The sequence below is a fragment of the Phymastichus coffea genome, unplaced genomic scaffold, assembly GCF_024137745.1.
Source record: "Phymastichus coffea isolate CEN01 unplaced genomic scaffold, Cenicafe_Pcof_1.1 PCOF00036, whole genome shotgun sequence".
NCBI classification, from domain to species: Eukaryota; Metazoa; Arthropoda; class Insecta; order Hymenoptera; family Eulophidae; genus Phymastichus; species Phymastichus coffea.
The window spans coordinates 1,612,770-1,630,500 of record NW_026706847.1 but is presented as its reverse complement, the minus strand read 5'-3'; the positions used below and the strand labels follow the sequence as shown (position 1 = coordinate 1,630,500).

Below are 17,731 nucleotides of genomic sequence, written 5' to 3'. Positions count from 1 at the left end.
TTCTCCAAGTTTTAATGTTCGGCTTGACGTCGAAATCTTATTTTCGATGTTTTTTACAATGACAAGTATTTCATTTAAATATTTTTTGTGATTTTATGTTTCAGAAAAGCTATAAACTTAACGATTGTCGAGGAAGATTCTTACGAAAAGGATGCACTATTTTACGTTGAACTCGGCGATCCACAATTACAAGGAGGTTAGTTCTTGCCTTTCATTATACGATCATCTGGTAAATGTGCTATACATGAAAAACGTGAAAATTATATGAATAAACGTGCCTATATGGACAGGTCAAATATGTAAGTTTGTTTTTTTTTCATTGTGGCTGTTAAAGATAACATTCGTTCTTCTTTCAATGAAAAAGAGCAGCACGAAGAAAAAATTCATCAACGATAATTATGTTTATTCGAGCTATGTTATCATAAATGGTTGACCTCAAATAAAAAATCCTCGAGAGACAAAAAAATAAAGCGTCCTAAAGAGAGAAAGACAAGTCCGTTTTTAAGAGTCGTAATTAAATCCAATGGTAATTAAATACCTTTAATTATAGTCGAGGCAGTGCCAACGTCGCATATATACACGATATCGGGCATCAATTCATCCTTATCGTCCTTAATCACAAAGTCGGTTGTGACGCCATGTAAATCAAAGAGTTTGCCCATGCGCGTGTTAAATATTCGAAAAAAAAAATTTTTAAGCTTAAAAAAAGCTATCGTTATGCATAAAATATACATATATTGAATAAGCTCAATTGAAGTTACAAAAATGATAAAAAATTACAGCCGCCCTATTGCAATTAGTTCAAGGATATAAAAAATATCAGTAAGTTACAGAGTGAATTAAAAGCTTTTAATTTGAAATACTCTATAAGATTTTCTCTTTGGAAATTGATATTCATTAACGCGCATAAGTGATAGCCGCACACGAATATTCTGCACATAAATAGTCTTGGATCTCTCTGGGTTAACTTTGATACTATACAAGTACAAGAACAAACTCGCGTCTGAAGTTAGCAATAGACGATTCTGGAATTAGAAGGAGAGCAAAACTACACCGAACAGCAGATATTTCACGCTTATGACTGAAAGCTAAGATTTAATACAAAAATGGTACTCAAGTTAGCCAAGCGGCAGCAGAAGTTCATTTGCTCATATTCCCCGGGGGCTTTATCTCTATTTCCTCGAGGGTCTCGCTTTCATTATGCAGCGAGAAAGGAAAAATGATGAGGAGCGAAACACTACAAGGGGCGCAGTCAAATTAGTAGCAATTAGCCGCAAGAGACGGGGTGACGGGATAGAGAGTCTGGCACGAATCAAAGCACGGTTTCCTTATTTTCTTACGAGCCGCGATGTTCAATGGAGTCGTGGCGGGAGTTCGTTAGCCAGTAGAAGGATATTCATCGTCCCCAAAGGAAAGCGACTCGTCGCCCTTTTCTATTCTTACTTCTTTATGTAGCTTTAATCGCTGTGACCCCGTTCGATCAGAAACTTTCCCCAAGCCATATCCGCGCGCACGCTTCTCTCTCAATTGTCTCTCGATGACACTGCTAATTAGTATTTTTACAAGCTGACAGTTTATACCTAGCAATTTGAGAAAAGATGTTTTCTTTTCTGCATCTCTCTCGACTTCTACGATGAAAGAAGAACGAATCGTTCAAATATTATTACCTTGGAAATATGACAGAACAATAATTATCCAAGCGTAATCATTAATGTTCTTTATCGTTTTCATTGTTTGTCATTGTTCTGTGATGTAAAAAAAAGCAAGACCAAACGAACGAAAACATCGCAGTGCACATTTTTAATCGTAGCGTCATATTTCATATGACGAAATTGTATGTTTCGATGTCACGCGCGACACGACCGACGCCATCGACGCTCTCATCAACTCCTTGGACAACTCTGCTCTCGTTTGCGGCGATGATGATGATTATCCGTAAGTTGTTCACAAAAATAAAAACAACCATCACTGATGAGAAAGGAGAAAGTCTTGCAGGAGTCACAAATTGCTGCTTTTATCCAACAAAATCAATTGAGAAAGCTCACTCTCCTAAAACTTAGCGCATCGTATGTTGCTCCTAACGCATTTTATCTCGCAGTTAGAAAAATTTTACTATAGAAATTGTACGCTGCTGTTAATCGAATGCTAACTTAATATTCAGTGTGTGCGTGTGTCTGTACGCTGTAAACTAATACTAACCGGACTTTTCTGTACACACATATATGAATCTGTTTGTCATCACAGCCGACTCATGCCAATGGGCGTGATACGTATTTTGTGATTTCGCACTTCGTTATAATACGAATAATTCATTGACAGATATATGCAGCGGCTGTTTGTACGTATATATTTTGTCTGTTTAACGTTATAACAATGCTGCATAAATTAACTTTTCAATCAACTATGATTCTGGAAATTTCGAGTGTATCTTAAAAAATAAGTTTTACTCAAAAATGTACACCGAAACACTCATTTTTACATATCCACGATATGCCGCAAGTTTTATCAAGGTTGAAAAATGTAAGCCTGAAAAATAATAGAATAGGCTGCACTACAATTCAATAGCTGTCACAATTCCGCGAAAACAGTTCCGCAAATAATAAACGCATAGAACATAGTCGATCATGCAAGTAGTATTCAACCCACTGTGTGTTTGCAAATACATTGTATATTGATACTTGTATAGCAATATATTTTAGAGCACAGAATTAGAATTTAAGAGCACGTAGTGGCTAAAGATTGTAACCTTTGATACATTAGGTGTTATCTAGTAATTTATGTTTCGTTGACCTTAGTTAGCCTTGCAATTAGAGATGTACCCATGCATCTGCTTACGATGGATTAAGTGCCAAAAACTAATGTAGCAGTAAAACATGTCTTATAATGGTGATAAGCTTATTGTTAGTAAGGAATTCGCAAAATTCGAATGTATGAGATAAAGTACATTAAGCAGTTACATGTTTCAACTACATTTAGCTGATGGTTAGCTATTTGCATGAATGGAATAGACCAATCTTTAGAAAAATTACTGGAATATTTTACACTTAGCATAAAAGTGTTGGTAGTAAAAACTAAAGGTACTAGGCACAAAGAGTAGGATATAATAAGGTTACGTCAAAAAGTAATACACAAACTTATTTTATAAATTTAGGATAAAACATTTTTTTCCAAGCTATAAATGTTATATAACGATCTTTTTTATATATAACACTTTAAAAATTAGGTAATTGCAATTATTACACCCAAAATAACGTGGAAAAATATAGTATGGTAATATTAAATATATTCGTTAAGAAAAGGCATTAAGATGATTTATTTAAATCTATTTAAAATAATAAAAATGAATGCAATTTGAAATTGAAATTGTAAGCTTTTAAAGCATGTTAGTAATCAAAAACAGATCTCATATCCAAATAACACCATAAAACGATCGAGCCGAGAATCTCCTTATATCTCATTGAAATTTATCCTAACTACTAACATTCATTCGTGATCCATTTTCCAAAAAGTTGAAAGTCCTCCTCGAAGGATTCCATCTCCCCGAAATTCCGATTAATAATCTCGACGTGAATCAATCAAAATTTCTTGCCAAACATCGGAGAGTCATTAGCATACATCCAAGGAAATCCATATTATCTATCATTTGCATAGTATGTTCTTTCTCATTCAGACAACTCAGGGGCAATGCGTACCTGAGAGCATTCATGCATATGGAAACTAACCGAGTTTTGTCGCGTATAATCCTCTCTGCGTCTACATATACGCAGCAAATTGAGTTTCTTTGTTACTCCATTTGCATTTTTTCACACGAGCACTTTTAACAGTCTAATATTAACGCTGCAAGCCTCGTTATACAGATCTATGGATAAAGGATAAAGAAAGTGACCAGTGGTGATTTGTTAGATTGAATGAGCTCCCTTTGCTGCACAAGAAAGAGTAATGGACTGTTTTGTGTGGTTTTCGGAGGTTTACGAGATCAAAGAAATACAGGAGAAATGGTTTAATTTGCAGATATACAGCTTTCACTATTGAGTGCTTTCAGAGCCTTACGCTACTCGTCAATGGACAATTATGAAATCTGTATTGAATATTCAATGATATAACTGAGGGTAGATGCATTGAACAAACTATTGCGAATGACAGGAATACGTTCATTCAGCAGCGCGAACAATTACGCGGGCATCCGCGAACAATGCAATTGTCCGGACGAAACTCACTAACCAAGTCGCGCGCTGAATCAGACCGAATAATATTTTCATCTTTCTAAAATCTATTTTATCGGCGCATCGAGAAGCCGTTTTGATTTGCGAAACAAGATTCCTCGCCGTAAATAAGACTCGACATTTAAATAGAAAGAGAGGAAGAGCAATGGCAAAAAAAAAAATCAACTTGACCCTCCCGATGGACATTGTACGCGAACACCTCCCGTCCTGTCTTTTGGCAGCTGCTGTTCTGCTGCAACGTCAGCGTATAGAAAACTTTTTCTTCTTTCATTTTTTTTTTCTGTACTCGACCACCAACCGTTTTCCGCGCAGTCGGACGACGACACATTGACTGTGCTAATCCTATTCTTTTTCTTTTCGTCTGGTGCTTGCCTCGAATCATTTTATTCAACGTGTTATTTTTGAAAATGCTTTGTTTCAATGCAATTACGGAATATGTACGCAACTTTTGTATTTCGAAATATCATTCTAAACTGACATTTTAGAGAGAACTTCTTCAATAAAAAATAAAACGAAACAGAATGTTTGTCAAAAGATTTCAATAATAACACGACAAAAGAAAGCGCAGTTTGTTACCGCGATAAGCTACAGGAAAAAGAGACATCGCAAATGACAGTTATTCAGCATAGTTCCACGAATTTATCATCTTCGGTCGACTACATATAGAAGCAAACGCAATCTGGTTGTTACGAACCGTGCGCTTTGCCCATGACTCAAATACCATACCAATACTCGCATCCATCTACCTGCCTTGTTTCAAGTGCACCGACTGCCGTAGTAATTTTCCCGTTGGCAATATTGCGCGCTTAATTCGTCTGTCGGAGGGAGAGGGCCGACGCCGATATGATTGCCATTTTTCTTCTCGAGACTTGGCTGAAATTAGAACGGATTATTCCTCGACACGAGTTTTTTCATAAATTTACGCCGCACGAGTTTCCCGTTCATCACTCTAGCTAAAACTTTTCCACATTATAATTTTCAAGACACTTCGAGCTTTACGTTCCAAGACGTCAAATTTTAGAGAGCATTATAATCTTTTAATCTTTACAATAGATTCGCTGTATTCCACAATTGAAATATGCGAGTGTAGTTATAAAACAGGAAAAAACTAATAAATTTGATCAACCATAAATAGTGGCAGTTAACCGAATATTATTTTTTTCATGAAAGTGAATTTTCACATAAAAAGGAGAACTTTGCGCCGTACTTTATGGTGACTTCTGAAATTAATAATTTCACATTGGGCTCTCTTTCACTAAAGATATAAGATGTTATAAACAGCATCGCTCACATTTATTACATTATCATGTTGCCCCGCATAAGTGTACTGCATCGCATAAATCCAATGGAATAAAAGTTTAACAGCACTCGTGAAATGTTGTTCAGCGATTATGAATTTTAGTATGGTTTAGTACAATGAATTTGCCACAATGTTTAGTTTTCCTGTATGGAATTCCAAGCATCGTAGTGCGTATAAATTAAGGTTTGCCGATGTCAAACAATGAAAATTGGAAGCTCTTTTGCTGTGCTTTAAAAATCGTTTTAATCATGTCAGAAAACCAAACTTAAAAAAAAAGGTATTGTGGTTAAGGAAACTTTCTAGAGTCCCTAATTGAGGTTTTGAAATATAAAGAAGAAAATAAAAGCATTTATCCAGTACTTCATGATGAAAAACTTTTCATGATGTAACTTTTTTAAAACGATTTTTACATCTCACTATAGAGAAAACTTAATTTTCACTGTTTAACACCGGCTGGTACCCTTAAGCCAACGTACTTTGATAATAATAGCAATCAAACTCAGTTATCAAAATAAGCGAAAAATAAATGAATAAAGAAATAAATAATAACACAACAATTATATAAACAAGCTTGACACTAAAAAAAAATATTAACGATCGCTTTAACGTTTGTATAACATATACACACAGAAAAGAACAGCCAAAAAGACTTCGAAGGGTTTGGCTTGCAGCAATTTGCGCCGATCAAATGACGTTAGCATCGACTGTACTCATGTGAAACTTGGGGCACCTAAGCGATGCTGCAGTAACATCCATACGCAAACAGACACACACAGCGGCTAAACTTGAGAGGCTAAGTTTGGCAGGTACAAGCTCTCTCTCTCTCCTCTCTCTCTCGCTCTTTGACGTGTCTAGATTGCAACTCGAGTAGCTTTCGAACTAATTGTGCGCCCTGCACGAAAACTTGCCAAATCTACGAGCTGAGAAATAAGGGATGATGCTTGCAAGAGACGTAAAGGCAGAGAATTCAATGATTAAGCGACCTGTCACTAGTTGCCGAGTTTCTTTTTACTTTCAAGAAAAAGTTTTTTTTCACATGTCAATGCACGTGGAAAGTTCATGTTAGTCTATTCATAAAAAGCAAAATCCAAACATTGATTGAATAACCGTGTTTATTTTATTTTTTATTTTAATGAGCGCTTCGTATTTATTATTAGTAATTGCGCTTGAAACTTTTGAAAAAAAAGGTTCTAATATCAACGAGAAATTCAAATTTCAATTTTATTTTATTTTATATATTAGCTCAAAATATAAGTGATAATTATACAATGATAAAGCGGTGTGTTGCAGGTAAGAGATAAAATATTAAAAATGATGTTAAAAAATGACTCGACGCGTGAATAAAAATGGGTTGAAATGAGAAAGTGTTTGAAATAAAGAATTTTATCTGGAAACATCAAACAGCGATGAAGTATGTTCATCCTGGATGCGTCATATTCAAATTGACGACGCGTGCGATAAAGGACCCACGCAACGCGACGAATATCGCACGCATCTGACATACACGTAGTAGAAACCTTACCCATCATCAATATTCGAAAGGCATTCGCATATAACGCATACATAACGCATCAAACTTTAACAAAACAACAATCAGCTCAATAACCTGCAAATGAATGCCAATTGCGTAATAATTTTTTTCATTCATGACAAAATATTGAACTGAGGAGCGTCTATATGAATTTTATTTATTTTCGATAACTAAATAAATTGCGAAATGAACTCCGTGAAATATTTCATTTTATTCAGGTTCCGGATAAAGAATTCGCTACATATTTTTTTTCAATTAAATAAAATAAAAAATGTAGAAGATTGATAGAATTCATTAAAAAAAGAGAAATAAAAATATCGGTAAATTTTTTTCAATGTTTCGGAAGAATATGTAATAGATAAACTAAAGAATGTATATAGGTAAACTATTCGTAACTGAAGTAAAAGTGAAAGCATAATATTGTGTAAACATAGAGGATCGTTACAAGTAAAAGTATGTTTATTTGTAATATACATTTCGAAGATATAATTGATCTCCCTATACAGGTCTATAATCAAAAAGAAATACATAATAATTGCAAAAAAATATAAATTTTCTCTTTTCAGGAATTAATTTATACACCGAAGAGCTTACCATATAAACACTTAATACATCAAGCAAGATGTGACAATTTCTTATCAGTAGATCTTATTCAAAACCATTTTCTTCAATTTACTATTAATTTTGTGTACCAGATCATCTAAAGATCGATCCTACAAAATTGTTTTTATTTAAACAATTATATGATCTCACTTACAAAACGTTCAAAGAATGTTCTCTAACACAATTCAACATAATTAAAAATTACGTGTAAAATGATAGAAACTCAGAAGCAATATGTCATCAGAACATTCAATATCGGATAGCTCTAGAGAAAAGTACCGAATATAGTCAAATAATAAAATTGATCAGCAGTTCAGAGATCGACATCTCACCAAAAAATGCTCCACGGGCGGTAAAAATGGTAGTATTATATAAAGGAGCTATGAAAAGACTGCCATGCAGATCATTGCTAGAGCATATCGTTCTCCGTATATGTAAAATGCAGGATAGAATGGCTTTCCGAGAAGACAGCAAACGCCGGTTGGGATAATATACATTTGCGTGCGCGGTGTACACACACACAAAAGGGCGCTTTGTTGACGATTTTAAATCACTCGATAATAACAAAGAAACGATAAATCTTAACATATATACTATATAATGATAAGCTTATTTTGATCCTTTAGCCATTCCCCTTTTTGTCCCTTTTTATCCCTCGTTTGCCTCTTTTTGCTCCTCTGCAGGGTTGCTCTTTTTTGCCCCTTTATATTTGTGTTTTATTGTGAGCATTCTTTTTATATACATTTGCTTATTATTTTTAATAATAGATGTTATATTTTTTTCTATAAATCAATAATGAAGTTATTAATTAATGTAATATATCATAATATTGCATTTATGAGTTCAATAGCATTATTACCTTCACAAATAATATTTCACATAGTTGTAAATATGCTTAAAAATGTGTTTAATATGTTTAAAAAATTTTAGAAAAGAGACAATTATTTATTACTGGATTGATAGACTGGATAAGCACAGTAGATACGCAGAGAATGCTGCTATCTCATGTGGTTTAGCCGTTATCTGCATGGCAATCTTTTCATGGCTCCTTTATATAACATTGCCATTTATGTCGCCCGTGGGGTATTTTTTGATGAGATGTCGATCTCTGAACTACTGGTAAATTTTATTATTTGACAATGTTTAGTACTTTTCTCTAGAGCTGTCCGATGTTGAATGTTCTGATGACATAGTGCTTTTGAGTTTGTATTATTTTACATGTGACTTTTCATTCTGTTAAATTGTGCAAGAGAGGTTCTTTTGAACCTTTTGCAAGTAAGATCATACTATCATTTAAATAGAAATAATCTTGCAGGATGATCTAGCACATAAAATGAATAGTAAATTGAAGAAAATTATTTTGAATAAGATGTACTAATTACAAATTGTCACACTTTGCCTGGTGTGTATGTGCGTTTATTGTTGGTACGCTCTTTTATATATAATATCTATTTTTATGGAATTATCATTTGTTCCTTTTTGATTATAGACGCGAATAGGGAGATCAATTATATCTTCGAAATATCATATTGCAAATGAACATATATTTTCACTGTACTGTTTCTTTGTGCTCGCGCAGCGTTACACTTTCACATCTGCCTCATCAACGAATCACTTGTAAGTAGTCAAGAATCACTAGTAGTACTTGAAACAACAACAAACCTTATGAGTAATAAGCTATTTGTTATAGATGTAAATAAATGTTGGATAAAATTTTCATTACAATTTACAACAACTTTCCAATAACGACAAGGTCTTTACAGGTATACAAATGCAGTTCGACGGGTGCAAAATTTCTCATTAATTATGATGATTCAGGTTTCTAATCCAATCACGATCTCATTTGAGCAAAAAAATCAATTTTATGGAAAGAATACCGATAGAAAAGAACGAAGATTAGTTGGTGCTACTGGAAGCGTAATTGAAGTATTTAAATTGTTTTGAAATTTATTCAAACATTCTTGTCATTTGCATTTTTAAGTACTTTACAAACCTATTTACGGGAACGTTGAAAATTTTCATGATAGAGACGCGAAAACTTTGCACACTTGCATCTCGAGTCGGAGTGCGCACGAGCGACGAGATGAATTAGGGCACATCATAAAAAAGGACAGATCTAGCGCAGCGCGGTAAGCCCGGCAATAAAAAGGGAAAAGACTCGTAAAAGGTCGCTCAGATCCACAATCGTTCCAGACGCACGCCACGCCATCGCTGTCTGTTTTCCGCAAGCTCATCCTTTATTTTTCTTCTTTTTCCTTTCTTCTCCTCATTTCTTTATTACTATTTTGCGGCTTTTTAAGCCACAAAGAGGAACTTCGGGCATATTCACGCGAATAATTATTCAAAATATGCGTAAAATTAATAAAAAAATTAATAAATGCGCGTGCCGTCAGAGGAAATTCGTTTATGGCAGTGTTCGTCTCTTCGTCGGCCCAATTCTGATTCCCGTTAAGTGCGATGTATTCCCGACTGGTTTTAAAAATTCGAATTTAATTAAAAGCATTGATTGTAATGCGCAATATGTTAAAAAGTATATTACTAGCTATTTATATGAGTGAAACGTAGGTCAATTGAAGTACGAACGAATAAAAATTTACAGTTAGAAGAAAGCTTGTAAAGCGGCAATCGATATCTATGATTGTATTAGCGGCGGAAAAGCAACACACATACACGCCCATCTCGTTTTATTTACAGCTCTTAGGTCACCAGGAAATCAATTGGATATCAAATTGATCTCACGCTAGCAACTCAGCTCAACCCGTGAGCGTAAACGTGCGCTAAAGTGCATATCGTTGTGGTAACGTCACTTTGTAACTCCGAGAAATAAGTTCCTGGCGACTATTAACTTATTATTACATGGCTTCCGGATTTTTGCCGAGTCACCAAGGTACGAATAAAGTAAGCGCAGAGGCTGATAAGCTGGCGAGCGAAAGAGCGAGTGAGAGAAAGAACGAGACCGTGATAGATAGAAAGAGAAGAGAAGCGGACGGGACCAAGTGGCGCACGGTGTTCTAAGGCCCCAATGAGGAAATCAACCCTCGGAAAATGTCAAGCGGCGGCAACGAATAGCGGAGGCAAAAGAGCCACAAGAGGTTTGACGCACCGCGCGGAAAAAGAAAAACAGTTTAGACGGCTCTGTCTTTTTTCTCGAACAAGCAAATCTTTTTTCCAAAAAATCGATATAAAATATTACGATACGTTACGTGCGGGAATGTAGATTCTTGTCGTCTATACGACAATTTCTTTCCCAAACGTGTATCATACGGCATTCTTTTATATACGACCTGTGTCAAGCTTTATCTTGAGCGCTCATTTTCGGCCGAATGTGCGCAAAAGTCGCACTTTGCGCAAGGAAAAAATATTGCCAACTCTCAAATTATTTGACTCATTCTCACCATCAGCATTGCACATATCATTGTATTTTTCTTCTTATCTCGCAATTTCATTTATTTAATCTAAAACTCTTACGATCATTGCGAATCACAAAAAATCATACAATCTCTAATGATTGATCACTGAAACAAACAAAGTCCCAACAGTTATATGATAACTCGATAAAAAAATCCATCTTCCAAAACAACGTCCCCGTGGAAAAACTAAGCTTCAACTAAATACATATCAAAGATCAGAATTGATTACAGAGCAGCATAGGGTTTAATGCTTCAACAGTCCACTCGAGGTGTGATCGTAAAGTCAGATATAGATTGACAAGCGATACGAAGCCTCGTTGTCAAAATTGGGTAATCGAGTACATTTCACACGAACAATAGAAGTGTTGACTGATGACGTTTAACTATGGCGCGATATCAAAGAATGTAACTAAAGTGAATAAAACTAATGTGCAGTCGGTTGCTTGTTTGACCGAGAGGGGAGTTTAATCGTCACATCGCACATGACGGTAATGGCTGATAATGTGGCTTACAATGACGCGTGCTCAGGGTACTCAACCGATGAAAATCTCGTGAGATTTTCGGAAAAGTAGCATTTCCAAGTCTACCTGAACAAGCGAATATCCATTTTGAAGCAAGTGTGTACGCGGCAAAGTCTCGCTCACGGCAAAAGAAAAATAGAAACGATATGTCTAGTCACGAATGAAAGGAAAAGGTCGAGAAAGGCGCGTGACGTGTGAGAGGACGATTGGCGCAAGCGATAAGCGTTTGCTGCCGTTCGATCGTCAAAGTGCGCGCCGATTACAGAATTAATATTGAAGAGAGAAGCGCCGCCGCGCGACAATTGCTCTTCGACCTATTTCATGCTCGTGCATTCGCTACCGTTGATAGAGTCATACTTGCCGGGCGCGCTTGATTGACATTTGCAAAACGACGATAATAACAAGTTTTTAATGGCCTACGTCTTCTCTTTGCACACTATTTGTTGACTTTGTTTTTACACTCGTAAATTAAAGGTCGTGGTAATACGTATAAGCGAACTGACGGCTGGAAATGTAAGGAGAAAAATTGCTTGGTGGCTTTCTATATTAGGGTTGGGAGTTTGCACTACACTCGTAACAGGCGAGCTTTTAGAGCGAAAATTGGAGTTTAAACATTCGACGCAGCATTTGCTCTAGACAGTGGCTTGTTGAATTCGCAATGACATCATTTTTTCAAATCACGTCGTTAAGAATTTTAATAACGTCGTAGTTTTAATCAATTTTAATCAGTTAATTGTAGATTGAAATGACAGTCGTAATTTTCAACGACGTCTTGAGTATTTAAAATTAAATTTTTTTTCCCTAATTATCGGATAAAGTTTTTTTCTAAGAATGTAGGAAACCCTCAAGTGTCCCAAGGAAAAAAAGAAAAAAATGTTTGAAATAATAGAGACAAATTTCAATCACGAATAACGAAATGTAAAAGCAAAACTTGAAGTGCGGCGAATGCAAGTCATTCTATTAAACGTCCCAATTTGGTAAAAACAACAGAAAAATCTATATCGTCTCACTCTCGATTCATTTATATCCACTCAATTATTTATCAATATGCAGTATTATTCGCAAGCTCGCGCGTCCGAAATATACGTCATGCACCAACGTTCGATCAATAAATGTGAATGCGAGCCCCAAACAAATCGGAAGTTAAAACACAAAAACAGAGCCAAGAATTCGATCAATGCATATATTTTTATACATCGCTATATTCATAAGTGTGTGACATGAAAATCGAATTTATCTTATTCACTTCATGTGAAAAAAATTTAGACGTGCATTTATTTACTCATTGAATATTTTTAAAGGAACTAGATTTAAAATACTATATTAGGTCAATATTGAAAGTCAAGTGACATTTAATAAAGGTAGCTAACTTATAGCAGTAAACACATTAATTCCGTTCGACCGAGTCTACTGATCCGATGATTGTATTTAATTGCAATCTAGCTTATTTCAAGTGATTACAAGCTAATCACTATCTGTTGAAAAAGACGAATTGAAGATTCGACTTATCAATCTGAGAGAATTTGTTGTACATCCAATTTTATATAATCTAACATCAATACATTTCTCTATAAAATTAATTGAAAAGGTCTTATCGGTTGAGCATTGAGAAATATATCGAAAACTTTTCCTTTGTCAAGAGAGAATCCAGTCACACTAAATTCAAATCCTCTGAAATATTGCATATTGTTTTTACAGAAAAACATACAAGTAAAAGTGATGTTCAGAATCTTAGTATCATTTATGAAAGACTTTTGAAAAATTTTCCGGCATAACCAACTGAATGTTAGGCTTAAAAATATATTTTTTTCCCGCCCTCACTACCTTTATCGTAGTAGAACAAACACTTGCATACTCATGCGCTTGGTTATTCATTACCTATAAGCGAATTCAAATTGTTCAATACCATGTCGAGAAGACGTCTCGCTCCAAACGGATTGAAATTATAACTGATATTTTCATTTTGTATATACTATTTAGTAAATATATTGTGTATATATATATTATTCCTTGGTATACGTTTCTTAATACATGTATGACAGCTATGGATATCTCTTATTCAATAAAAAGCTCGACCATACGCAAAGATTATGGCTGGACTAAATATCGCAAAGGATGCTGGCTTGTTTTTCTTCCATAGGACAAACGTCGCCTTCTCAGATCGATAAATCGACTCTTCGAACCGACTTCTTCAACGCTTACGATAGAAGGTGACATCCAATTTAGCCAAATTGAGAACTCGATATTCCAATCAATACAGTTAATTATCATATTCGCATGAACAATGCCTAACATATTTACATATTTTTTTGAAGAATAGAATTTTTCATAACAAAGAAATTTATTCGAAATAAATTTATTTGCAAATTTAGTATCACTCATAAAGCGATGCTCCAACACCGCAGTACACGAGTATGAGTAATTATATACTAGGATTAATCAAACTACAGGTACACGCAAATTAAAACTTCGTTAAAGTTCCCTTTGAAGAAACCTTGAACTTCGGCAAACTTTGACCTGCTTTCCAATTGGTGCACGAGTGTACAACATTTTGCTGCCTTTCGCCGAACTGTAGCAATTAACATATTTCTCGTTAGTTAATTTTGCCAAAAAATAGAATATGTCCATGGATTGTACTCAAAGAAAGAAGGTGGGCAAGAGTGATCAATGACACAACAGCATGTGTAAAAACTCTCAGTTTTGTACGTATGCATTTGCACAGAGCAAACGATCCTCCCTCAAGGTTGGCGCACACGCTTTGCGTGGTAACGTTACTAAGAATACACCACATTGTATAACAAATGAACAGAGTGAAGGATGTTAGTATAGCTCATATATTTATTTTATTTGTAGATAGATGCAAGTGCATTCCAATAATTGTTCCGATTCGTAAACAAATATATAAATGTAAAAAATGTCAATAAGATGTTATAAAATCCAATTGATTATAGCATATTGTGTTGTAAAGCATCGTCTTTATATCCATTCTATTTAATAAAACACTTTGAAATCGACTGGTTTTGCTGTATTTCCCCATTAAGTTGAGTCAGTAGTACAGGTACCATTACGGTCAGCCGAAACTGTGCGAATGTCGATTGAAGGGTTGCGAGTTCGCTCTTAACTCTCTAATTAAGATTGATAATGATCGTCAAGTCATTAACGTTGAACCAGATTTCCGCGTTTTAAATTCAGCAATAACCATTTTATTTGACGCACAATCGCTGTTTGTTTATATGACCCGAAAATTATTGGACAATTATTTTTACGGCTCTCGGGATACTCTCACGTGCAAGTATGTAAAAGAAGGACGGTGCAAAGATTTTTACGACGCAAAGTAATAAAAGTGAGATAGGTAAATTTCTTGCAGTGTCACCAGGCAGACTTTTTTCACGGGCTTTTGAACTGAAGTGTTCTTGTCTTCACACCAAATTGCTTTTACGTCCCAAGTATAATGCTCCTTGATCTACGTATGTGTAAGTGCAGAATCTGCTCTCGAAAATATTCATAAATAATTCATAAAACGCACGAAAAATTTATCAAAATAATCGCATAAATATATTTTTCATTGTCTTTATGCTGATTAAAAAAAATTATTTTCATGCGTACATACTGCTTTATTCGCACAACTCATAGTAATAAGATACGCAATCTCATTGTTAAAATACTAACTGAATTAACCGCGAAAAGAAAAAACAACCCATTTCCTACTGGTGATAGAAGAAGGCTTTTCATAAATTCTAAAGCTACTCCTCGCCTCTTCGATTCTCCTGATTTCCTTCAACTTCCCGAGTAGTCCATTAATGCGTTAAAGATTCAACTTTTTTTAAATCTTACACTTTCTACTTTTTCAATAGACTTTAACTTCTGTTACGTTCAGCTTTTCACTCAAATTTTCTTATACCTCAACATTGATTTCTGTCTACAAATTAATTTCCACAACTTTCGATTAATAATTTCAAATATGCATAATTCTTACATGATTTATATACTTACATTGAGACTTTTCTTGAGTATCAATGCTGTCTCTACTGAGTTTCTCTATTTTCCTTCGGGTTAAATACTTCATATATGAACTCCAGCCACTCGTCTAAATTAGCACGTACTTATTCTTCACAAGTCAGTACATAAACTAAGAGTAATAAAGAAGGAAAACGTTCCTGATGTAAAAGTAGCTACGTGCATTGCCGAACTCTGTTAAATGCAGTAGCAAAAAAACGTGATGAAAGAACGAGAAAACATGCTTCTCGTTTTTTATGACTCGAGATGAAAATTTTTCGCTACATTTGCTTTCGTAGGTTTCTTTTTATATTTATTCTCTCTCTCTCTCACTCCCTCTCTCTCTCTCTCTCTCTCTCTCTCTCTTTGCTGTGACCTAAATAGATATATTGCCCACGCTTGGTTAAAATAGAGTAAATATTTTTTTACCACACAGCGATAATTTGATATTGAAAACGTCAACTCAAAAATCAAAATAAAAGAAAACACTTGATATCTATAAATTGAAGAAAGTTTAAAAAATAAACTCGAGCTTTCAATAATTATGGAAATATATATTCTTTGAAAACGTTATAAAAACGCAGGTATAAGAGAGACGCGACGAAAATTAGAAAGCATAGAAAGGAAACAGAGAAAACAAAAAAATTAGGTCTCCAGAACATTAACCATACAAAACAGCATCGTCAGAGCAGAGCACTGCATACGCAACACGAATAGGATATTTTTGCTATTCCATAAGCGAATTATCATAGAGTAACGCTGAAACCGTTGCGAGATTAATGAAAGAAAGTAAAAGTACCATCAGTCATTTTTTTCTCTCAACTCTTCAAATCGCTAATAAGGCAAATTGAAAAATTCAAGACTGAATTGCATAAAAGCTAAATTATCAAGGCATTTGTCGAGGACTGGTAATATAATTATATATTTGCATGCACAAAACTATAAATGGGCCAGCACTGGGTTAATTTAAGTAAAATGAATGCGCGAACATTACATTCCAGGTTTGCTCGTCGAACTCGTCAGCATGGCTATGGCGAACAGATGCTGCCATGTACGCTTATATGCCTCCGGCAGTTCCATCTGAATGTGCGCTCGTTTTTACTTTTCCCGTTTTGGACGCATTTCCCGCTTTTTCTTCGCGCCCTCTCGCGTTTCATATTCAAGGTCCCATAGCCGCAAACTCAACACGCGCAAACATTCGACTTTCAAATGATGGAATGGCTGTCGTTAACACTACCTTCATACGAATTGGCTTTTTTTGTATTCGCTAAGAGGATTTGAAATTGTGAAAACCAGTCACTCCTAAAGTGTCAAAAGTGCTCGCTCTTTCGGAGCCATCAGAACGAGATAAGATTTTAAAGCTCTACGGCCGATTTCTAAGAGTTCTATTGTAGCTGAGCAAACCGAAAATCGCAAGAACTCATTCTCTCCCCTCGGATACTAATATAATTTGTCATCGCCGAATTGTAAAAAAAGAAGCCGCAGAGCTGATATCGAATTTCACGTTCTTCCCTGTCAAAACAACTAAAGTACTATAAACTCACTTTACTCTCGCGGGTGACAACTTTAAAAAAGGTTCTATTTCTTCATGACGATATTTTCAATTGTCTCTAGAGAAAATCAGCTTTATTCCCAACACGTGCACCCCTATACCCTATCTCTCTTTCTCTCTCTCTTTCTCTCTTTCTCAGTAAGAGCTGCACTCTCCACTGGCTACGTCACTAAATATCCCCGAGACGATTCTCCCTTGTTTTGTCGCCGATGCGTGTGCAACGGGACAACAGCAGCTTCCCACCATTGTCTGTATGAGAGTGACTTTACGAGCCGTTGTTGGTTGTCCCCATAGACAAATCGTAACTCAAGCTTTCAGAGCAGTAATTTTCACTGTAGCACGAATTCTCGATTGAATTCAATGTTTTTGGTTGACTTGTGCTGACAGATCCGAATGAGTTTGTGTACCAATGATCAAGTATCAGATTTATAGTTTGGGAATATGAACTTCGTTTGTTGCGCTTGCTCTTATTTTTCAGGACATTTCTATTTCGAAATAGTAGTTAATCATAAAGTTTTTGTTTCTCTTTGCAGCTACAGTTTGGCTGTTGAAAATCGATAAACCAATAATATTTTTCATTTCCCGCGTACCTATA

The 17,731-nt window shown here is 35.3% G+C and overlaps 1 protein-coding gene across 3 annotated transcripts in view; it reads left to right on the top strand.

The window, feature by feature from the left end:
• LOC131663524 (sodium/calcium exchanger 1) overlaps positions 1–17,731 on the top strand; it is a 109,444-nt gene that overhangs the window by 28,610 nt on the left and 63,103 nt on the right. For all 3 annotated transcript variants that reach the window (XM_058933980.1, XM_058933979.1, XM_058933981.1), the window contains exon 3: positions 105–196. In XM_058933980.1, coding sequence (XP_058789963.1) covers positions 105–196 — 92 coding nt within the window. The remainder of the gene's footprint in view (positions 1–104; positions 197–17,731) is intronic.